General features: G+C 42.9%; 1 protein-coding gene across 1 annotated transcript in view; it reads right to left on the bottom strand.

Moving 5' to 3' along the window:
* The window catches only part of LOC146785572 (uncharacterized), a 1,291,145-nt gene that overhangs the window by 572,708 nt on the left and 695,004 nt on the right, over positions 1–23,433 (bottom strand). Inside the window, exon 4 of the mRNA XM_085633472.1 lies at positions 14,803–15,023. Within this exon, the coding sequence (XP_085489598.1) occupies positions 14,803–15,023 (221 nt within the window). The remainder of the gene's footprint in view (positions 1–14,802; positions 15,024–23,433) is intronic.

Genomic DNA, 23,433 nt, shown 5'->3' with positions numbered 1-23,433 from the left:
GCACTGTGTGGAGGCTCTTGCCCTTCTTGACTTCGTCGCTGGATTTCTTCGCGGAGGACTCTGCACCTTGCGGGGCCCGCTGCGCGGGTCCCGCTGCGCCTGCACCTACTGAGAGGCTCGTGTGGGGAGCTGGAAACTTCCTGGACCATCTGCACTCCGGCAGGGCTGCGAGCCGCCTAGCAGGGACTCCATTGCCCAGGAGTCCTTGCGTGTCACACCTGTGGCCGCTCTCCCTGCCGGCCACGCCCCCCGCCCTACCCCAGCTCTATATTAGAGATAGGAGTTACCACTGCGCGGTAGCGAGCGGGAGCGACCGGGGCGAAGACCGGGCAAAGAGCGGGCCGTTTGAGGCCGTTCGAGTACGTGAGAGTCCGGTCCGGGCCCCTCCTCTTCCATTTTCACATTTAGGCCGCTCAACCACTAGCGAAATGAGCACCAGGGAAACCAGAAGTAAAACATCTTCCCTAGCCGCGGCCGGAGCTGTCTAAGGACCTATTGACACCTACTTTGCTAAAGCTGGCTCTCTCCTGATCGAGGACATCGAGGTGCTGGAGCGAAGAATCTCCCAAGAAATAGACTGGGTAAGGAGATCTTCAATGGGCCCAATGGCCCAAGCCAGAACCCCAGAAGTTAGATCCTGCCTATCAACTAGTGGTAGAATTGACCAAGCACCATGCTCACTCCCTGGCACCTCAACTACTAATCCAGAGTTCACTATTGAGGTGCCGAGTGACCTTGAGGACATGAGCCTAATGGCCCTACCTAGCACCCAAATTACTCTACCAACACTAACCGAGATCACTGAGGCAGTTAAAGCTATAGAACCTAACACAGATAGAGATAGGGGGGCGAGAGAAGGGGCAATACAAAAAAAGAAGAGGGGGCCCCAAAACAAAGAAAATAATAGGATAAAATCCCCCAAATCCAAACAACCGAGAGGCAAAGGGGGGAAAGGAGCCACCTCCGTCTCTATGCTAGAGAAGTCGGGAATGACAACTCCCCCTAGAATTAATAATACAATTCCATTACCACAGTCCACCAATACCGCGCCAGTGGATATTACCTCTGATGACATCACACTGGAGGACATAGGCACACTCTTAAGGTCCCTATTGAGTCCCCTTGAAGCTAGACTGATTAAAATCGAAGCTAGATTAGTTAGTATTGAGAAAGCCACTGTACAACTTGTTGACGCAAGGAAACTTGACAATAGTGGAATTAAAACTACAATAGAGGGTCTAGAACCAAAGCCCACAAAGGGTAATGGACCACCTATTGCTACAAATAATAAGCCTTCACTCACAAACCCCAAAACTCCACAAGTTGTACTAAATAAGACCTTGCAACCCTTAAATGATAACAAGGACCCAACTCCAACCCAGCCTATAGTAACTGTCACTCCAAAAATAACCCCCCCGCTTAAAGCCACTGCTATACCCGCAACCAATAACAAGGGTGATTCGCCACCTATTGGCGAGAAATCATACCCTAACCGCAGACAAAAGCCTGTAAACCTCCCCCCAGAAGCAGCACCCTATACCTTAGTTCTGGTAGGAGTCCCGGAATTAAAATCCTCAACATTCGAATCCACTACCTCTCTTAGGAATAAAGTCATCAGCTGGCTCTCTATTAATAGACCCCTTCCGAGAGGAACAACCAGTGATATCTCCATGGCCAGGAGGGTAACGTGGGTGGGTTACACCAGGAAATCTATTAATGGGGACTGCATTCTGGTCACCTTTAGAGACCCGAATACAGTTGCATATATCTGCACGTGGGTTTCTGACGAGGACTTTGGCAGTAACATTCAATCACTTCCTCTTTCATTTTTCTACCCTTCGAGCCCCTATAATTCAGAGGACCAGAGATGGGGGCACCATCAAGAGTTGCTGGAGGATTGGGAAAACTGCCCCAGGGAGAGCAATGTGCCCCAATACCATAGGGGAAGACCTATACATCATTTCCACCAGTATGGGGGGGAGGCTGGTTGGGAAACTGTTACACGGAGGAGGGGCGGGGGTGGAGGATATAGGAGAGGAATCCCAGGGCCACACAGAACACATTATCCAGCCTATTTACCCACCCACAATAGATACAGCAGTCTGGAAATGGTAGACTGACAGGTGGATGAAGTGGGGAGTTCTCTAATAGTATCTCCCAGGATGGAGATCAGCATACCCCCAGTCCCGGATATACATACTAGGGCAATTGACATAGTCGAACACAAGCCGGCTCTCGTATTAGGCATGACGGATTTCATCCTGTCTCCCATTAACATAACCTCTGTCACAAATTATTCCCCCACTAGCCAAATGGCGCCCACTGAGCTTAACTCTAATAACTTTGTCTCCGCAGGCCTAGACACCACCCAATCGGCGCATATAACTGTGATCTCTTGGAACGTGGCAGGCCTAGCCAATAAAATAGACTCCATAGAGTGGGGCTCGTACATTAGCTCCAAAAATATACTTCTTTTCCAGGAGACTTGGGCACGTGAGGAAATATTATTTCCGGGCTTTGCCTCCTTCTCTAAACCCGCAAAGTGGGGGGGAAGGGGCAGGCCGTCGGGGGGACTTACGACATGGGTAGCAACTGACCTAGGTTGTCACGCCACTTGCCTAGAGACCGCCTCGGATGACATATTGGCTGTCTTACTCGAGTGGTCAGACTCCACTAAGCTGTTAGTCATTAACATATACTCAAGGCCTGTTCCCATGCTAAAAGAATCTTGCACTATAGATGAATTATCCGGGTTCCTAGAAGGCATTCCTTGCGAACTTGCCTGCTTGGTGGGAGGTGACTTTAATTCACAGTACGAACCACTTTCTGGACTACGTGACGGCCCTTCCTATGAGGAAGATTCATGTTGGATTGTTCCAGAAACTGTGGCCCAACCACTTAGGGCCTGGACTCCCTTGGCCTTGCAGATAACTGCCCTCACTCTTAATCAAGGCCTAAGGGCTTGCAATGGCCGCTGCAAATCGGACATCCCTAGCATGTATACCTATAATAAAACAGGTAGTGAATCCAGACTGGACTATATTTTGGTCAAATTGTTCATGTGGCCATTAATAGTCGATTTCAAAGTCACTGAAAGAATGGACAGTGACCATAACGCTTTGGAATTGACTTACTCCCTGCCAGGGGGAGAGGACACACCCTACGGATCGGATAAAGATAAAGCAGGGCTCTTACTTGAAAACAATCGGCGGAGAGTCAAGTGGGAGAAATTGGTCAATAGTCCAGATAGAATACCGCAGTTATATGCAAGGATCATCCCATTGCTGGAGAGGGCCTTTCAGATTGGAAAGGAGGTGCAAGATGATCCCAATAGAGGAAAGCTTGCACAAATTCATGCAGACATAATCATCACCTTAGAGCAGGATCTGTTTTCATCCTCAGGGAAAAGGAAAGGCCCCCTGTCCCAAACATCCTGGTATAACGCCACTTGCAGGGAATCCAAGGCCCATTTGTTACTTGCTATAAAAGGACGCTATGGCAAGGAAGAAATCCAAGCTAGGAGAAGATCCTACAAAAGGCTCCTGGAAAATGCGCGGGCGGAATGGGACCAGGATTATTGGGAAAACCTTGTTAAAACACTAACTAACAGACTCGCGCAAATTTTGGCGCATAGTCGCCAATGGTACTGAGGATTTATCCTCGGCAATAGAGCCCAACATAGCGCCCACGATATGGCAGCGCCACTTTGAGACGTTTTATGCTGAGGAAGGGGGGGAACAAAGTACAGTTGGTGGCATAAAGACATCTAGTCATACGGGAGCTCCCTTTACTGAAAAAGAGGTGAGGGAGGCCATCAAGGGTCTAGCTGCGGGAAAATCCCCGGGACTCGATGGGGTGCCTGGGGACTTGTTCAAACAGGAACCAGGGATATGGGTCCCATATCTTACACTAATATTTAATGCCATTCTGGGGGGAATGGAGGTCCCTGATACTTGGCTGGGAGCAGAGGTGGTTCCAATTTTCAAAAAGTGTTCCCCTCTGCTCCCAGCCAACTATCGTCCTATCAGTCTCATCGACATATCCCAAAAACTTTTTGGAAGACTGATTTTGGACAGGCTTCTGGCCTGGATAGAGGAGATGGACATCCTGTCCCCCTATCAGGCGGGCTTCAGACAGGGTGTATCGACAGTAGATCAAATTTTCCGGCTGAATCTCCTTTACTGGAGAACAGCCGTAATCGAGGGCGGTACTTTGTATACTATTTTTGTAGACTTACGTGCCGCCTTCGATTTGGTACCTAGGGCACGGCTGTGGAGAGTCATGGAAGAGCTAAACGTCCCTGGTGATATTCTGGCAATCCTGATGAGACTTCATTATAACAACTACGCCCGCATAAGGTGCGGCAAAGGTGGCAAGTTAACCGATAGTTTCCCCGTTCGCAGAGGGGTTAGACAGGGTTGTGTCCTTGCACCGACCCTGTTTTGGCTCTTTGTGAATGGGGTAGTTGCCCACCTGAACAGGATTGCCAACACCAATGCCCCCAAGTTGACAGGCAGCAGGGTGCCTGCAATCATGTTTGCAGATGACACCCTGCTGTTGTCTAAATCCCCTATGGGGATCCAACGCATCCTAGACGGTTTTTTAGAGTTCTGCTCTGAGCGTGGATTGGAAATTAATCCTCAAAAAACTAAATTTATGATTTTGAATCCCAATACCCATAACCGAGCTCCACCTAGGTTAGGCACAGTCCAATTAGAACGTGTGCATAATATCGAATACTTGGGGATTACTATAAACGAACATCTAACGTGGACGTCACACCAGACTAAAGTGACTATCAAACTGGCTCAGTTGGCGGGTGGCACTATGCGTCTGGCGAACAAATCTTTCTATCGCCCACTAACCCCAATCATTCATATTTACAAAACTCAAGCCCGCGCGGGTGTCACATACGGGGGTGAGCTGTGGGGACACACTAATCTGTCTAAACTACAGTCAACGGAAAATAAATTTCTGAGACAGATTGTTGCCCTACCGCAGAGCACTCCACTACTGCCCCTAAGATTGGACATGGGAATTCGATCGATAACTGAGGAGCTAGGTCTTAAACCCTTGACATTTTGGAGACGCTTGTGGTGCAGCCCAGATCTCATAAATTACAGAGAATTCCTGCACCTACGGAATGCCAAGAGAATTCCATGGATGATTTATGTTAAGGGAATGCTAGAGGAGATTGGTTATCCGGAACTATGGACGGATCCTACAAACGCCTGTTTAAAGACTCCAAAAAAGGTTCTTGTGAGAGCATACCAAGAACTAATGCTCACCAGAGCTATCGATGCCAGACGAGAAGGATCTTTGACCCATTTGTTCCTAAAAGTAAAAGATTTTTACCATCTTGAAAGTACTCTAGATGCCATGTCTCCTGTACTAACGAGGAATTTGTTCTTACAATGGAGATACGGAACACTTCCCTTAGCATCGTTCACGGCGTCCTGGACATGCCGCTCCTCCATAGAAACTTGCCCAGTGTGCGCACATCCAAAGGAGAATGACGTTCACGTTGTTTTCTTCTGCAAGGGCTATGAGAGGAGCAGGAAATATTGGTTAGTCCCCCTACTTAAGAACTTGGGTTTGAGATCCTTTCAACCTGCTTATAGAGTTCTAAAGACAGACCTCTCCCCCACTGGAGTCTTTGCCCTCTCGAAATTTTTAACTTCCATGTGGTACACCCGAAGCCGATGGGTAAAAAGACTCGTATAAAAAGACTCCTTGATGGCTACAGACTGAACTTCATGCACCCTCTTTCAACACTGTTTTAACTATTGGATCACACCGTTGTTTAATTCGTTTTTAAAAATTTTTGTATTAATGTTATGCATCTTTTATGATCTGTGATCGAAATAAAGATTTCTGAAATGAAATGAAAAATGATTTCTGTTAACCATGGTTCCTCAAGGCCATCCAAAGTACAACAACATGGATCCTCAGGGCTCCTCTTCCAATGTACAAGGACATCACTGAAGCCATCAACATGTATGCACCCCTGAGCGTGAAGAAAGGACAGCTGGGTACTCAGGCAGCTACCCAAATGATTATCCCAAAGTACTGCACAACAAAAAGTCCTTTGTGCCACATGAATAAGTAAAAAAACAATCGACTTACTAAACTTATCTTACAGTCCTTGCAAACCCAAAACTATGCTTAGCAGAACATCTCATCACTGTGTGGATTTTTTCTTTGAGGAGGAGGTGCTAAAATTGCAAATGTTTCCACTCGGTAAATAAATGCAACAGGGGCGATCATCTGAGATAATCCTTTAATCCATATTTCTATGGTTTACCCTGGGAATTGCAATGTTGGAGAGGGATGCGTCTAGTCCCTGATAAACAGCAGGGCATGTTACTGCTACACTCTGCTATGGTATTCTTGCTAACGACTGAATGTCTAGGTTTGACTTTCAAATCTCCTGGTCTAGGGAAATGTCCACATGCCAGTTTCATTTTGGACATATATACGAATCAATGTAGTACTTTTGTAGTTGAGAGAGTAGTGTTTCCCCTGTATCTTCTCTACCCACTTTCTGTTTAGTCATTCCTTACGTCTAAGATTGTATTTCTGGTTATTATCTGATTCTGTTCTTTGTGTCACAATTTCGCATGGCCTCATTGGCATTTCTGGAGCTTTCTGTTGAGGTCCTCTATGTATCTTGAAGCACAGCAACATTTTTTCACTGTGACAAGCTGCATTACTGACTGAGTCTTAGTGACAAACGTGCAAGATACCAGCTGTCTTCAGCGTGCTTCATCCATGACCTATCCCAGAGTTGTTGCTTCCTGGCATTAATATCTGGAATTATTTGCACACATCTGTTGACCTCAACATTTCCTGTTTCTTGGGTAAGGAGGATTGGAGGCATTGCTGCTTCGAGTGGAGACAAGCAAATAAGTGTCAGTATTGCAAAGATGCGTGGTGCATCTATGTTCAATCAACCACAATTTAGTGGGATGGAGAGAGAATATTTAACGCGGTCTGACACACAGTCTCCCCAAACTATCAATTTCTACCCATAAGTAGTATGCTATTCCGCTGTACACCAAAGAATAAATGTAAACTCTGGTCCACTAGTTTTCCACAGATCTCAGGTGGCATGTTTCATCATCGGGCCTGCTCCCTGTTGAATGGGCTCCGCAATACCAAGCGGACTCCAATAAACAGGGGCTCTTTGACAGAGATCTTTTTTCTCTGCCCTGGCCCAGTGTTTGCCAGCGCTCAAGTTGAATGCCCTAAAGATGGGTGTTTGTGATAGGTAGATTGGGTACATAAGTGGATTATATTAACTCCGCGTACTGCCTTCGTAAATTTTATTCATGACGAGTGACCATGTCAAGATCAGAAACAAAGCTGAACCAAGAAATACAATAATGAGCCCTTGGTGGTGGTCACTAGAATCAACATGTTTAATGCCCAAAGGTGACAGAAGGGTTTATGGATTTCATCAGGATCATATATAGACTCTAATATACTTAGGGGCAGATCTATGTTGGAGTTGCGCCACTTTTACGCCGCTGTTGCGTCACTTTTGTGATGCAGCGGCGGCGTAAACCCTGCACCACGTTGCGCCCTATTTACATCGTGACGCATCTATGGAGATGCGTCACGGTGTAAAGCCCTGCGCCACATGAAAACTGCTTCAGGTTTCATGTGGGCGTTTCCACGCAGGGGGGGCGTTCCGTCGCAGGAACGCCCCTGAAAAGTGGCTCAGTGAAATCTATAAGATTTCACTGAGTCACTTTCCCAACGCTGATGCGTCAAAACCCTGCGCCTGCTTGAAGCAGGTGTAAGGCTTGACGCACCATGTTAGGTATGGGGTAGGTTGGAACAGTGCTGAAGTTGCATCGCGCTTGCGACACATCTTCAGCACTGCGCCAACCTTACGCCGGCAGATACGTCACGCATCTGCTTGTCCTTGCGCCATGATGCACCGCATTGTAAATGCGGCGCATCTGCGGTGGCGCAAGGGCAAACTTGCGTGACGCATCTTCCCTGGCGCATCCATGCTGATTTGCACGGATGCGCCAGGGAACATAAATCTGCCCCAAAGTGAGTAATATTGTATTCCAATAAATTTCAAAAGAATGAAGGTTTCCTAATGCCCCACGACCTGTGAGATAAAAACAAAGACAAAACAACCAAAACATAATAAAATTATAAATGTTATATCTGTTGTCATTTAAAGTTGATACACATGAAATTATTGAATGTTCCTAAAACATACAACATGCATCTCTCATTTACGGGGTCCCCAAAATGGGAGTTATCTCAGAATGAATCAGGTGTAACATGCCCATGACAATTAATAATGCATATAGCATAAGGTTGCGAAGAAACGTACAAATTTGGTCCAATAATGAAAGTCCCATAGGGAAGCTTGCAGCGATGGCTCCTCACCAATACTGTGTGGCCAGAAAACAGTATGGGTTAACTTACATCTAGAGGTGCGCTGATTGAGTTGCTTGGAAAAAAGACCTGTTGTGCACTTACTTGGTTTTTAGAGAAGACTTGGTGGGATTCCTGCTCTGCTTCTTAGTTCTCTGACTTGCAACTGGATAGGAAAGTGGAGCCATTTTTAGTTCTCGCCTGACCCAGCGCATGCGCTGGTCTGACGAGACATTTTGTGAGGGCTCTAAAAAGTGCTACCAGGGCAGCCTAGAGCTACAGTGCATGTGCGCGGGCGCGCGCGTCGCGCTTTACCGCGATTACTTTCACTTTCGTGGCCGCTTTGATGTTCTCTGTGAGGCTTCTATAGATTGCAGCAGTAAAAACAAGCATTGGCATAGCCAATAGGTCTCGCTTTTGGGACCTTATAAGTGTTTAGTTATGCAAATGTTGCATGGCTAAACACGTATAAGGTCCCAAAGGCGAGACCTATTGGCTATGCCAATGCTTGTTGTAGCCTGCCTCCTAGGTGCGTAACGCAGCTGTGCTGGTGTCAGCACGCTGCATGCATGTAAATGACAAACGTCATCTTGGAATGGAAATGGTGTGAAAAAGAGAGTGCTAGAGGCAAAGTGTGTGTTTTTGTTAATTGATATTCACAGTTGAGAAAAAAACTCTTTACAATTAAAGGAATAAAAAGAATATACAGTGTATTATTGAACTCAGGAGGTGAATATTAGGTCATTCCAAAGGGGAAGAACTCCTCTATCAGTAATGGTTTGAGTGGCGCATAAAAACATGAAAAAGAATGCCCCTAATTGTAATCCTACACAGAGCGAGGGGTGGGGTGCCCTGATCCAAGAGGAAGAACCCACCAGGAAAACGATCTTCATTAATGAAAGCACATATAGCGACAAGTTCTAGAAGCGTATGATCATAATCCAGTTGTTAAAGAGCACAAAAAAGACCAAACTCCTAAAAGGTGAAGCACACAAGAAACGTTTTTAGTATACAAAAGAAAATGGGTATTATCATCCTCAGAACTTAGATCTCAAGTTTGCAGAGCAGTGTTTAGCAAACAGGCCGGCCCTGGGATGAGGATGCCCAGATTCTAAGAGGGGATGCAAATGTGTTGCTGATAACTTTAGATAATCCTCAACATCATTTTGGATGCATCATTGAGTAGATGTTTGAAGCAATGGAAACTGAATGAATTGCAAAATTAACATTTGGAAAGACGCATCAAAGGTATATAGTTGTTGAGACCGATGACATTTGTATGGAGTCTGAACACCCATCTTACACTAGAAGAGCCTTTTTTTAATATCAGGGCCCTCTTGTAGTCTTTTTATTATTGTCTAATATATATTGTTTGGTTATGTCTCTGTTCCATACACTGAGCCATAATCGAGTTGACTTGCGTGGGCATCTTATGCTGCAGTGTTCATCGATCTTAACCTTTTTGGGGCGAGTTGTCACCCCCACATATTTTACAGAGCATGGGCATTGGATCAAATAGACACAATTCTTTGTATTGCAGTTGGTATGTTCCTTCAGCTGCCATTTGATTGGAAGACCAAGGTCACATTTCTGTTGGTTTGGTTGTAAGGTGGCAGACATTCTTACGCCGCAAGGAAAATGGCCCTTTACCTAAGGAAGATTCCAAGAGGATGGGTGAGCCTCCACTCGAGTAGGCGAAGTGGAATGATTTTTTTTTTACTTATGATGGTTGAGGTGCTGGAGTAGAAAATGGCTATTACTAACACACAGCTTGGAAGCCAAAAGGCTTTCAGAATTGGTAATTCTCCTCCAGGACTAAAAGTTTTTATGTACTCTGTAGGGTCGACAGAAGTGTGATACAGAAGGAAGGTTAACGTGGTTTCAGAAGGATATACATTTTATCTAGAGAGCAAACACGTCAGCAAACTATAACTGTTAGTTTTGAGGACAACTTCTTTGACATGTAAATTTGGTAATACCGTGTACGATAAGTGTTAGTAAAACCTAAAAGGAAAAATAATTGGAAAGATATAGCGAGGGTCAGAGATTACTTTACATGAATGAATAGTGAGATGAGAGATATGAAGAAAATGTTGAAGAGCATAAAAGAAATTAGAAATAAGCGGGCACCAGAAATGCATGATGTGGTGAGAAATAGTCTGTGAAGCCAAAATGTGAAAGATAATTCAAATGTTATGTTTTTGCATTAAAGAATGTAAATATAGATAACACATTTGTTTTAGAGACATGGCATTGTTTTGTAATAGGCCAGTTCCAGGCTGTGCCCTGTGGTGGCCCTGGCCCCACTCTGCATGGTCACCCCCAAAATATTGCTTTACCATCCACGTTTTTCTGCTGAATTCGTTTTTGTTGGCCTTAGAACTCTGTGCATTTTACCACTGATAACCAGTGCTTAAGTGTTTGTGCTCCCTCCTTAAAACATGGTAGAATTGGCTTACACCCAATTGGCCTGTTTAATTTATTTGAATGTCTCTAATAAAGTGATACTACATGTGCCCAGGGACTGTTAATTAAATGCTACTAGTTGGCAAGCAGTGCTGCTTTTGCCACCCACTTAAGTAACCCTTTAAACATGTCTCACGCCTGCCATTGCAGCCTGTGAAAGCAGCCTATGAATGCAGTTTTAAACTACCATTTCAACCTGGGAAAATAAACCTTTGACCAGAACCAAGTCTTCCTTTTTAAGGTGTATGTGTCACCCTTGTGTCACCCTTAGGGTTGGTCTTGAGCAGTCTAAAGGGCATAGTGCAATGTACTTAAAAACTAGCTATGTACTTTTAACTTTTACACACCTTGATAGTGTAAAACTCTTAAATTCGTACTTCACTATTGCAAGTCCTACCTCTCCCATAGGATAACTTTGGAGTTACCTTCTTACATACATTTATTAAGCTGTAACTGCCAAATGGGTAAACAGTTCATGTTTGGTGTCTTTGGAATTGTACTGAAGTACGTGTTTTTTATTACAATTTAGAAAATGCCCATTTTACAAAAGTTGGCATTTTACTGCCCAAGCCACTCACTGCCTACAGCCTGTGTCTGGGTCACATGACTGTGTTCAGTTGGCAGTTAGGCTTTGAGTATGCCTCCTAGACAGCTACACAAAGAAAGCTTGGGTGTGCCTCGACTGGCCATCACTGGCAGGATGGAAGGCCGGAATTAGGGACAGCCCTACTTATACTTGAATAGACTGTGTCTTGTCTCCACACAAAGTGGTTCATACCCCCTGTAGTTATTCTAGAGCCAGGACAGGGGAGGTAGTAAACCTGTGCACTTCAAAGGGAAACCTCTAGAAGCTCCTGCCATTTCAAAGGAGACACAAGGTATAAATAATGGATCACAGACACAAACTCTTCAGCACAATTCTGGACCTGTGGAGACTCTTCCAGGAAGAAGGACTGTTGTGCAGCTGAAAGGACGGCCACTCTACTGGACTTCTGCCCTGCTGGATTACTGCCTTCCTGGACTGCTGCCTTGCTGGATTACTGGCCTGCTGCCCTCCTGCCAGAGTCGTAGGGATTGGACATGTACCTGAACCCAGGACTCCCAGAGTGACTCCAAGGGCTAGTTGCCTGGCCTCCTGTTCAGAGCCACAGGCACATAACAGACTCCCAACCACTTGAACCGGCACCCAGATCCAGCTGGAGCAAACCCCTGACCCCAAGTTGTGCCCCTCCAGTCTTGGACCTTTGGTATGACCTCAGTGAAACAAAATTGAGGTTTTGGGGCTCTTTGTGAGCATGAATGGCTTTGCTGGCACCGAAACCTTGCTGCTTGCACAGCCTTCCAACATGAATTTCCGTGAACCTGACCCTTCATGCTACAGCATCAACCACTTGTGGAGAACGCCATCATGAAGCCCTGGCCTGTCCGCCCTGGATGACAACATATTCTTCACACTACTGCGATGACTGTCCATGATGCCAGGCCTTCTCTTCATGCTACATCGACGATCATCCGCAAGCTTCCCTGTTCCTCATGGCCCCCTCCACCACAAACGGGAATCTTTGCACTAAACTGAGAAGGTAACTTTTCAGTGGGAGTAACCTGGTTCCTGTATCTGACCCATGCTCCATCACGGTCAGCCTAAACTTGTGACTTTCTCCCGGTCTCAAATTGCCAGGTAGCCGTGAGTTGGGCATTGGGCTTTTTTACTCTATTTTAGCTTAAATCTTTAGAATTGGATACCTCCAGCTCTACTGATTGGATGTTTGTCATTTTGGTCTTGTTTTATTTAATAAAATCTACTATATTTTTCGAACTTGTTGTTGGATTTTTCTTGTGTTGTGTTTTCACTTTATTTCTGTTTGAAGTGTTGTGTAAACACATTGCCTCTATGGTAAGTCAGACGCTGCTCTGTGCAAGCTACCAGAGGGTTGAGCACAGGTTAATTTGGGTCTTGCTTGTGCCTCGCCTTTACAAGGATTGTCTTTGCTGCTTGAGTAGATTTTCACCCCCCTCAACATGTAACACAATTTCTTACATCCTGCAATCAGAAAAAAACCATGACTTAGTAGAGAGGGTCAATTCGTTAAGCAGAGTTTTTTTCAGAGCTAAGGCAAAGTGAGTCATAAGATCAGTGATGTGAATCCATGTGAAGATAGCATGCATAGTGAGAAGTGTCAAACCTACTGAAAAAAAAACGCACTGCACTGCATAATGCAAACAGGTTGTGAAGATGTTGAATTCATTGTAAATGGTCTACTGCTCATATGAGAAGGTTGTTTGAAGAGTTATGACCACACAATAAAATGCATGACACATGTATGCAGCTAGGTATATAGATTGATAAGCTAAGATTTATGTGGACTGATTTAGGCTTTTGTAGAAGTGGCACCAGATGCAAAGTCTGTGTTGCTGAAAACAGATTTTTGGTAGCCAAGAGATGTGGTAATTTTAGATCGAATCCCCTAGTATGTTCAGTGGAGGAGATCAGGATCTTCTTTGGTTATCTGTTCCTCAAACTAAATTCAAACAAGAAGGAGATACTTGTTGAGAGAGCTGCATCACTCTAAATTGTCTAGCCTAGGCACATTACTTACTCTGGAGTTTTGACAAGAGAACTGGGTTCAACCATAATATCAATATTGTACTTAATGCCTAGTCTATGGTGATGGCTGTGCCTGCATCTTTCTTCTCTATGCATTGGACAAAAATCCTGCTACTTTTGATAGAAGTCAGGCACACTGCTGGTCTTACACCCATTACTGGATGTGGCATTGTTAAAGGGAACTCAGTCTATCAAGGACTTACCTATAACTTTATGGCCATTGCACAGTTCACCTTCTTTGTGGCACTTGTTAATTTGATCATGTCATGTCTCCCCCTTCTTGCTCTTATCCATTGGTTACCTTTGGTGACGCTGTTTCATTTTAGGATAGTCTGCAAAGCACGTTGTACTGTTTATGGCAATGATCTTTAATTTATGATACCAAGTTCACGTCATGCCATGTAAGTACCCTCTTCAAAGTCTTCACTCTTTGTGGTTTCTCCGTGCCTCGCTTTTTGAGGCGATGAAGGGAGAGTGAGACTTCTCTGCATTTACTGATTCTTTTAGTAAAGAAGTGATAGCTAAGTTGCAGCTTTGTGATATCCATCTGTGTTTTTGTTTGACCAGATTCTTGATTTTTTACTACTTAAACGTAAACTGATGGTGATGTTTGTGAGCTCACATAAATTAGGACTAAATTGTTGAATTTATTGTATTAAGGTTTCCAAGTAGTGTGGGAACACCAACTCATTATTTCCTCTCCAACCCATTTTCACACAAAAAAACTAGTGGAATTCGGGTTATTGCCACATTGGGTATTGCCCGATGTGGCAATAACCAGCATGTAATCCATGGGGAAACGCTGATTCCTGTGGTTATTCCTCATATCTCAGGGATCACCCGGGATATGGGCCTTCGGTTCTGCATCATAAGATTACCGATCCATGTGAAATGAGTAATTTCAAGGGCTGTATTAGCTGTGCAATTCTCCTGCACCTCTTAAGAAAAGGATCTAGAATGCAATGTGCTTTATACATAGACAGTCTTCCGCCTCATCATCTTTTTTTCATTAATTATCCTTTTTTGCAATTAAGATGCCATTTACAGTGTGATAAAAATAATTCTGATTCAGCCTCATCTGGAAATTCAAACCTGTATTTCTTCCCTACTTTGTAACAATTCTGTATTTTCTTATTTTTTAGAATAACCTATTTTAAATAACAATATATAAACTAATTTGTAGGCCAACTGGGATCTAGGGTAGACTAACCTTATGTAATATAAACTTTGAACACCACAAGAACAATTAAACTTTCAGTGGTCTAGTGTGCTTAAGTGGTACATGTAAGCGTAGTGAATTCATGCCTGCTTGTCTAATAGCTCTTCTGTACCTGGATCTGGTGGGCCTGCCAAACCGGTCTCCGTAGGTTAAATTTTGTGGCCTCGTGCACTCTGTGAGGTCCATCACTGATGTCTCAGATACGCTGGCCTGGAGGTATTTATGGGATTTCTCTGGTCTGCAGAAGTACTCTCCATCAGAACAAGGTAGATTCATCCCTGCTCTTGATGGTTTTGGGCTCCGCAGTGAACATTGGCCTGACAGCTGCTCATCCTAAGGAAGGAAGAAAGAAAACCGGTGGAACAATGAAATTTGATATGAACTGACATCGTCCTTTATTAATGATTGTGAAAGCAAATTTCTACTTCAAAATGGGTATGCACCTGCAAATTGATTACTCGCACAACGTTTTACATATGGGTAATGCTACAATCACTAGGCGTTTCAGTTTAGGGATTTTCAGAACGTTTCTAAAATCCCACTAATGTATTAATATGTATAGCAAAAATGTTCTTTGATCCTTCACTATGATTGAAAAGGTTAGATATTATCGCCTCCAAGTTGCATAAGCAAATAACTTTTTCTAGGACAAGAAAGGCAATACCATAACTGCTTTTAGAGCAAGGGTAGTGCTGTAGGGAAGAAAAAAAAATTCCAGTGGAGAAAAAAAAACGTAACAAGTGAAATTGAACATGCCCTGCCGGATTGCATATTTTAGCCTGTGAAAATTAAAAACATTATTTTTTTTAGAAGTGCTCCTGGAAATCTGTGTGTAACAAAGGTTTCCAGCACCACACTTTATGAATTCACTGATATAGGTAAATCTCCAAGATGCTGGGATGTAAACCTGTTGGTGCAGAATTCATACTTCTTTTGTGAATTAGATCCTTAAATTCTAATGCCACAGTGAAAGAAATTCTGCATAATATTGACCATAATATATACCACTTTAAAGACTAGCGGCACACTTCAGAGTTTGGTGCTAATGGAAAATCCTCCAAATTATGGATCAAAAGAGTAAAATCTAAATGGTTTAATTCCCTCCACAAGAGGTATAGTAGTATGGGAACGATCAGCAAGTGTATTATTGTACGAATTTGGCATTTCCGCCAAAAATTAAAATGTTTTTCATGACCACTCAATGGTAGATTCTCTGCCAACTATATCACTTCCTGACTGATTTATGGTGTGGTAATGGAAATTCTCGATTTTCAGAAGGAAGTAAAACATGTGAGGGAGAATCTTTTTGCTCCACTGGCGGAATCTCCTGTCTTTAGCATCCGCTCCAGAAAATGTGGCACTGTCTGTTACACCCACCACTAACCCTCCACCACACAATCCCTAGGGAGACAGAAATTCTTCTGTAGATCACCTTCTGGATTGAGCCTTGCCTCAAAAATTAATAAGGTTTTCCATTGCCAACCTGCTAATATTTGGAAGTTTTACAATTGCACCTATAAAAACTGTACCCAGATTATTGGTATAGTGCAGCATTACATGATGGCCCTTATTATTACAAGTGGCTGGGAATTGGCTGGTATTTCCCTGCCCCTGGCATTATCAGTACTGGTGGCACAGTAAGTAGCTCAGTCGGCAGGAAAATCCCGTCCATACGGAGTGGGATCCTGAGGGTCTACTGAGATGTGAGGAATAACTGTATGAGTTGCTGCTTGCAGGAATGATTCTCCTGACGATTCTACATTCATTCTCTTTGGGACTTTCATTTCGAAATTTCACCCGCTTTTGCTGCAAAAATCTTTTGGTGAAAATATGCAAATCCAAAAGGACTAGTCATTTCTGCCTGGGGCTCCCTCGGAATTGAGTGGCCGCTCGTAATGACTGCCTGTGTGCTCACTGCGCACTATTCACTTTCGAATGAAAACCCAGATGTTACCTGTATTGCAACTAGCATTTCACGCTTATTGCCGAATGTACAGCCATTGCCACATGGGCCAAACATTAAGTTACCGAGAATATTTCTACCACCATCGGAAAGCATCGTCAAGAAATTCAAAGCACATTTTTAAAAAGGTACACGGAAATGAGCGAAAACATTGTAGTGCTGAGTGTTCCAAAAATACTTTTTGCCTCGCCGGAATTTTGAATGGCATGCGAATATTTTTTTATTCAGACCCGGAAACAAATCCTAGGGGGCAGATTTATGAGCCCCTTGCGCCACTTTTGCGTCACTTTTAACATGGAAAAAGTGACGCAAAAGTGGCGCAAGGGGCTCATAAATCTGCCCCCTAGTTTATTGCAGACATTTATAGCCTAAGGTTTCTCACCCAAAAATCTGATAGGAAGAAAGAAAGCTCGCTATGAATGCTCTCCGGTGTAACAATACAAATCACTTTTTCAATAACCCGGTTTTCTGGATCCACGGCCATCGATCTTCTGGAAGAAAAACACAGCTAATTGAAACAAACTTTGTACTTTCCGTTAATGCCACTCTGCAAAGCGACATGGAGCGCTGCTGCTTTTCCCGCCAACACCACCGTGCCTCAGTTTTATGTACTTTTTAATTTCCGCTGTGGAAAATCTGTTCCTCATAAACGGTCTGCCGGAGAAAATGCGGAAAAAGTTGATTCATTCCATATTTACATTCCTGCTGGTACCTGGAAAAGAACCAATTGCAAACGCGGGCCAAGAAAAAAGTCAGGGAAGTCTTTTGAAAAAAAAAATCTCTTCCCATGTGCAGCACGTCAGGGGAACGGGGAGCCCGGGAACGTTTTTTCCCTTTGATGTTATAAGAACACGTCGAGCTCAGGGGAGGTTTACGTTTTGACCTTAACTTAACACTATAATGGTTTCAATGAAATACGTATGAAATAGTGTGAAAAAAGACAGCTTTTCCTCATACAGCGTCGCAGAGATCACAGATTCCTCCAGAGCACAGTCACTTGGAAACGTGTTCGTCCACACCATGGCTGCTACAAAAGCAAACCTGGTGTGACTGACTCGTTTGAATAGCTCCAGGTGCGGTGTTGCTGGCTTAAACAAGAGATACAGTGACAATAGTTTGGCAATAAGATTCCGAAAGGAGGACCCAAGCGAGTGAGGACTCTTGTCTTCCGACTGGTCCCTGTGACTGCAGCCTCTGTGAGTGATTGCACAGGAGTAGAGATTACTGCTTTAAGAGTATTATTTTTTGTTGTTGCAAGTCATAACTTGTATGCAGTACTATTTTAGATGGAGGGTCACATGAAGGCGCTGCATTATTTGAGGTGATTCCGCTCCAGCGTGTGCTGCTCCTCGTTGGTCAATTGATTTTACCATATTAATTCTTCGCAGACAGTCCTGGGTAAGAAAGCCATAGCCATCTGTGTGCTTGACCGCAATCTCACCTTCTAGTTCTGATTATACCAACATCTAATTGCCCAGGTAGGAACTATCTCAAAGCAGCATTTTCGTCTTCCACAGCGGGCTGATGTCACATGAAGACTAGTGAGCAATGGAGTAGGTTCTTGTACAAAATAAATGTCAACAACCACAGTTTTAATCCAAAAGCACCAGTTCAGGATCAATGTTTACTCCAAATTCTTTTTACAGTCAGTAATGCACATGATACAGTCCATATAATAAATGTTGGTTTCTTCCGTAGTACATCTCCATACAGCCAACACGTGTTTCGTCGTAAGGTAATATATACCTCGACTTCTTCAGGGCTTTCACAATATCGGTAACAACAATTTATATCAATGGTCCTTCCATGCAATCAAAACTGGTCCATCAAACAAATCATCGAAATATTGATCTATGATGAACTGCAGTAACACGAAGCAACCGGAGAGTATCCTGTGGTGTAAGGAAAAAGACTGACACACAACAGACCAAACAATAGCAAGAGCTCAAACCACAATAACCAACAAAGCATAGACATACATGCAGGCCAAAGGCTGTACCCACAATTCCACAAACCAGAAATCTGAATCCCACATGATTGGCAGCATCAAACAAAGGTCAAGATAACAGTTTGTAGAGCCAAGATATTGTTCTACACATTGAAATAAAAAGTTACATTTATACAGAGAAAATAAACCATTCAAAATATGGGAGGAGATGGGCCTCACAAGGGCACGGACCACAAACACACCAAGAAGGAAATACCCTTTAGACTGATTAAACACAAAGCGAAATGGGAAACTATCTTGTCCTTCAAAAATTTGCAGGTTTTGATTGCATATACGTACAGAACCTCAAAAAAATGCTCTTTTAACATCACAGGGGTAGGGTCACACACCAGACTCGATAGAGTAATAATTCCTAATTCTTTTAGGGATACAGCTAAAAATATCCTTAGTGAAGGCCCCAAAACAATGACCCTCTAACAGCAATTTCTTCATGACTGTTAAAATAAGGTACAGCAACATGTTGTAGTAACTGCAAAAACAGTTAATGATATAACCTAATCCCATTGATATTTCTGTTTCAATCTAAACTTCTTTGGCTAGCTTTTAATACCCACACTGGAATAGCTGCATCATTTCTTCTATAGAAAAGGTCCAGGAAGGATTTGTTAATTTATTTAGTTACTTTTCTTTCCTACTTTCTTTTTCTTAGTTTGTGGTAATGGACACATTGACGTTCTCAAATAAAGTAACCCTTGTCAGCAAGGTCAGTTACTTAAAATATAAGTAGTATGTGTACATATGGTTGTTCATGGATATAATTCATCTCTCTCATTATCTCCCACAAAAATCCCAAAATTTGAGGAATAGGTTATGTATGTATGTGGTATTTGTATAGCGCAAAACTGGCTATAAGGCTGCGGAGTGATCTACAGAGCCAAAGACAAGCAAAAAGTCAACAAGTGAGAGGAGAGGTAGCTGAGTTGTGGACAGTTGATGCCCTTTGATGTAGTGATCTTTAAAGAGGCGAGTCTTCAACTTTATCCTAAATTGGAGCAACACTGGGGTGGGCCTAATAGATACAGGGGTGTATATACAGGTATGTATGTATGTATTATATTCTTATTGAGCGCAACTGCCACCCCAAGGGTATCCTGGCGCTTGACCTTCAGGTCATGGGTGTATAAAAGGAAAAGGACAAATGCCTTGTTCTTTTCTTTATTACACAACTTAGTCAGCAGCCGGTTTGAGTCCTGGCTGCGGGTGTGCCAAGACCTTACAAAGATGGTGGGCTTGTCTGTATGATAAGTGGAGCTACGGCTGGTTGTGATGGCTTTGTGAATGAGGCAACTGGTTTGAAATGGTGCAGGAAGGCCACGGGAGCCAATGGAGTTCCATCAGGATAGGGATAAGGTGATCATTTTGCTTCAGCGTTTGGATTAAATGTGCTGCAGCATATAAGGGTGCCAGTGGTGAGTAGTGTATGGAAAGCTATGGAGCAGGCATTAACTTTTTATATGATCATGTTTACAGTACAAAAGTAACAAAATGTATTGCCATTAGCAATAATTGTATATACACACACTTACAACAGTATTAGCAAGACCATCACAGTTGTCACCTCAGTTTTGTAAAGTTAAGGTATATCCTATAGCAATATTCAGTAGAAGACAAACAACTAGTCAAAGCCTTGCCATACTTCCTTATACCCTCTTGGACTGTGGACTGGAGGATCTAGCATCAGATCACAAAACATTTTTGACTGGTGCTATTTGATGTCCTTGGTGGTAAGTTAAGGTAGTTCTTGCTGCAATCACAAGGAACCCTTGACTTCTGTGTAAAGTAGTGAAATAGCCCTGATCAAGGTCTTCAACTATTTAACACACCAGTTAGACAATAACTGTTCCAGAGACCAAGAATTAAACTAGCACCTGCAGTGCTCACTTTATGATACAATGTCTAATGTATGTGCTTTATCAATGCTGTTCAAACAGACGCAGACCTGAGGTGGTATAGTTTGTTTCCACCCATTTGTGTTATGGTTGTGGGCTTTTGTGGATACATACAGTGTTATTGGATCCCGATCATTATAAAAAAAAAGTAGCAGGTTTCTCTTTTTAGCTATGTCTTTTCATGAAGTTCATGATATTTAAGTCCAATAAGGCTCTAACTCCTTTACGTCACCAACATAGCAACATTGGGTGATGCACATTGTAGGCAACAATCCAGCTCCATTGACTTGCTTTTCAATATCACCGCTGGAGTTATGTAAAAATCAAATTAATGTGATATTGCAACACCTTGAACCGAGCATGTGTTAGGATAATGTGTATGTCCAGTAGAAACAATTTGATGTTGCTAGAATCACTAGGTATCCCAGTTCACTTTGCCTGTTTCTCCACCCATCTTGATAAATGGTCTTGACTCTCGTTTCTTAAAATTTCAGTGAGGTGAGACCTAAACCAATTTCACCCCGTCTGTTTTACCACACTGAAAAAGGGTTCAGCAGGGCCTAGTGGTGAAGATATCTTGCCTTGTGGACCAATGCCTGGCAACAGCTTCCAGCCTACCCTGCTGGAGGAATTTGAGAAACAATAAACATTACTAATTCCGAAGGTAAAACCTTGAGCTGGAGTGAGAGGGCAGATTTATCCCAGCAGCAAATTAAGTTCAGTCGCTAGGAAATCTAGTTTGTCCTGCTTGGAGAATTTGGCACCAAACCTGATGGCTTCAGTCAGGAGCTTAATGCTGACATATCTGACTTGAAGGGACCCTTATTAATTACAGCCATGAACCTTTTCCTGCTGGAGTATTTTCACTTCAATAATAAAAAAAGACTAAGGGCCTGAATTGGAGTTTGGTGGGCAGGTACTCTGTGATAAATGTTGCGGTTATCCCATCTGCCTTATTGCAAGTTCATTAGGATTTAATTCTGTTGTAAAACGGCAGACAGGATATATCGTCATGTTTGCAAAAGAGTACCTGTGCACTGAACTCTATGTCAAGCCCTAAGTACAAATGTAAAAACTTGCATCAGGATCCATGTTTGATGTATACAACACTCCATTCAGTTGGCCTTACTGCATTTCAATGTTTTTTGTTGTTTTTTTATTCATTATTTTTATCTATTTTTCTAATTTGGTTTGGGATCTACAACATGGTTTTTCTTGACTTAGAAATGTATGGGCAGCTTGAACTAAACACAAATATCTTCAGAGAACTGCATGCTGCTTATGCCATAGCAACAAGGGTTGAGTAGATCTTTTTGAGACATAAATAAGGTGTGTTTGTTTAGTTGGTAAGTGTCCACTATTTCAAATTAATAACCCACTGTCTGAAAACTCATTGCTTATTTGAATATGTTTTCTAACTTTGTATGCTTCCACCATGTCTCTCTTATGTCCTTCATGTGCAATAGGTCTACAGAAGTTTAACTGGACGTTTAATGGTGATATGGCTGGTAACATAAGTTACCAGCCCCATTGATATTATGAGATCTGCTGGAACAACATGGATATCTTTATTTTTTCACAAAGATTTCAGCTGCTAAAAATAGTCAAAATCTCTTATTGAAAATGTTGTGGCAATTAGGAATTATAGGAGCATTTGAATCTAGAATTACTGATTTCCCGGCAGGTCTTCATTTATTAGTGAACCCCCAGGATCGAACTTGTAATGGGGTGGCTTTTCGACCCCAATACAGTTACCGATTCCTCCAGTATTAGTAACTCTGGAGATGGGAAACACCAGCAGATTTTCATGCTTCTTTGCAACATTTTATAATCCTTCATCCAATTCTATATTTCTCTTTATGGGATGTTTTTATCACGTTGACCTCTCAAATGTAGATAATCACAACACCAATACCAGTTTTTATTATAATTTCATATATTTGCTCTGTCTCACTCACTTTTTTACTTACTGCTGCATTTGGTTGGGCTGCTGTCTGCCTTGTATCATTGATTACAATGTCACCTGGCTCAAAGTTTTCTTAGCCGGAAGTTGGACAACATTGCGATAATCCCACTATGAGCAGCATTTCCTGCACCCCCAAAATGACTTGTTGCACTTTACTGATGAAGGAATGAGTCCAGAAAAACATGCCTAGAATTACACAGAACAGGCTGCACCAACAAGGGTGAAACATTAAACACTACTACTGAAGTAAGTGACATCATGCACTACATTTACCATGATGCAGTAGGGCATATTGAGTGCTGGGATGTGAGGCAGTGTGCTCCCACTCTCCTTCTGTTTGAATAGGCTGCCTTGAGCTACTGAACTGACAAGCTTGTGTTGATGTACCTGTGCCCAGTGAGTGGTACAGAGACCTGAGAAGACTTTGGGCGGCATTTCTTGCACCTCCAAAATGACTTGATGCTCTCTACTGATGAAGGAATTATTTCAAAAACACGCGTCTATAGTTACACAGCACAGACTGCACCAACAAGGGTAAAAAAATTAAAGACTACTACTGAAGTAAGTGTTATCATGCACTGCATTTACCATGTTGGATTGGGGCAAATTGAGGGCTGGGTTGTGAGGCAGCGTACTCCCACCCTCCTTACGTTTCTGAGACTGTCTCACATATTCACTAGAGAAATGTGTCTGTATATGTGATTGATATTGGTATATTTGTTTTGATTCATTCAGTTTGTAGGACATTATTGCCTACTATTGATTGGAGCAGTGCTTCTTCATTTATCTATGAAACTGCAGTATGCATGTAAGGCTCACCTAAAAATAACATATCAAGTTACACAACATAGCATTGCATAGCGTAGCGTAACATAACATAACATAAATAGCATAACAAAACATAACATAGCAGAACA

The sequence above is a fragment of the Triturus cristatus genome, chromosome 11, assembly GCF_964204655.1.
Source record: "Triturus cristatus chromosome 11, aTriCri1.1, whole genome shotgun sequence".
Taxonomy (NCBI): Eukaryota; Metazoa; Chordata; class Amphibia; order Caudata; family Salamandridae; genus Triturus; species Triturus cristatus.
This window is presented reverse-complemented; position numbering and strand designations above follow the sequence as displayed.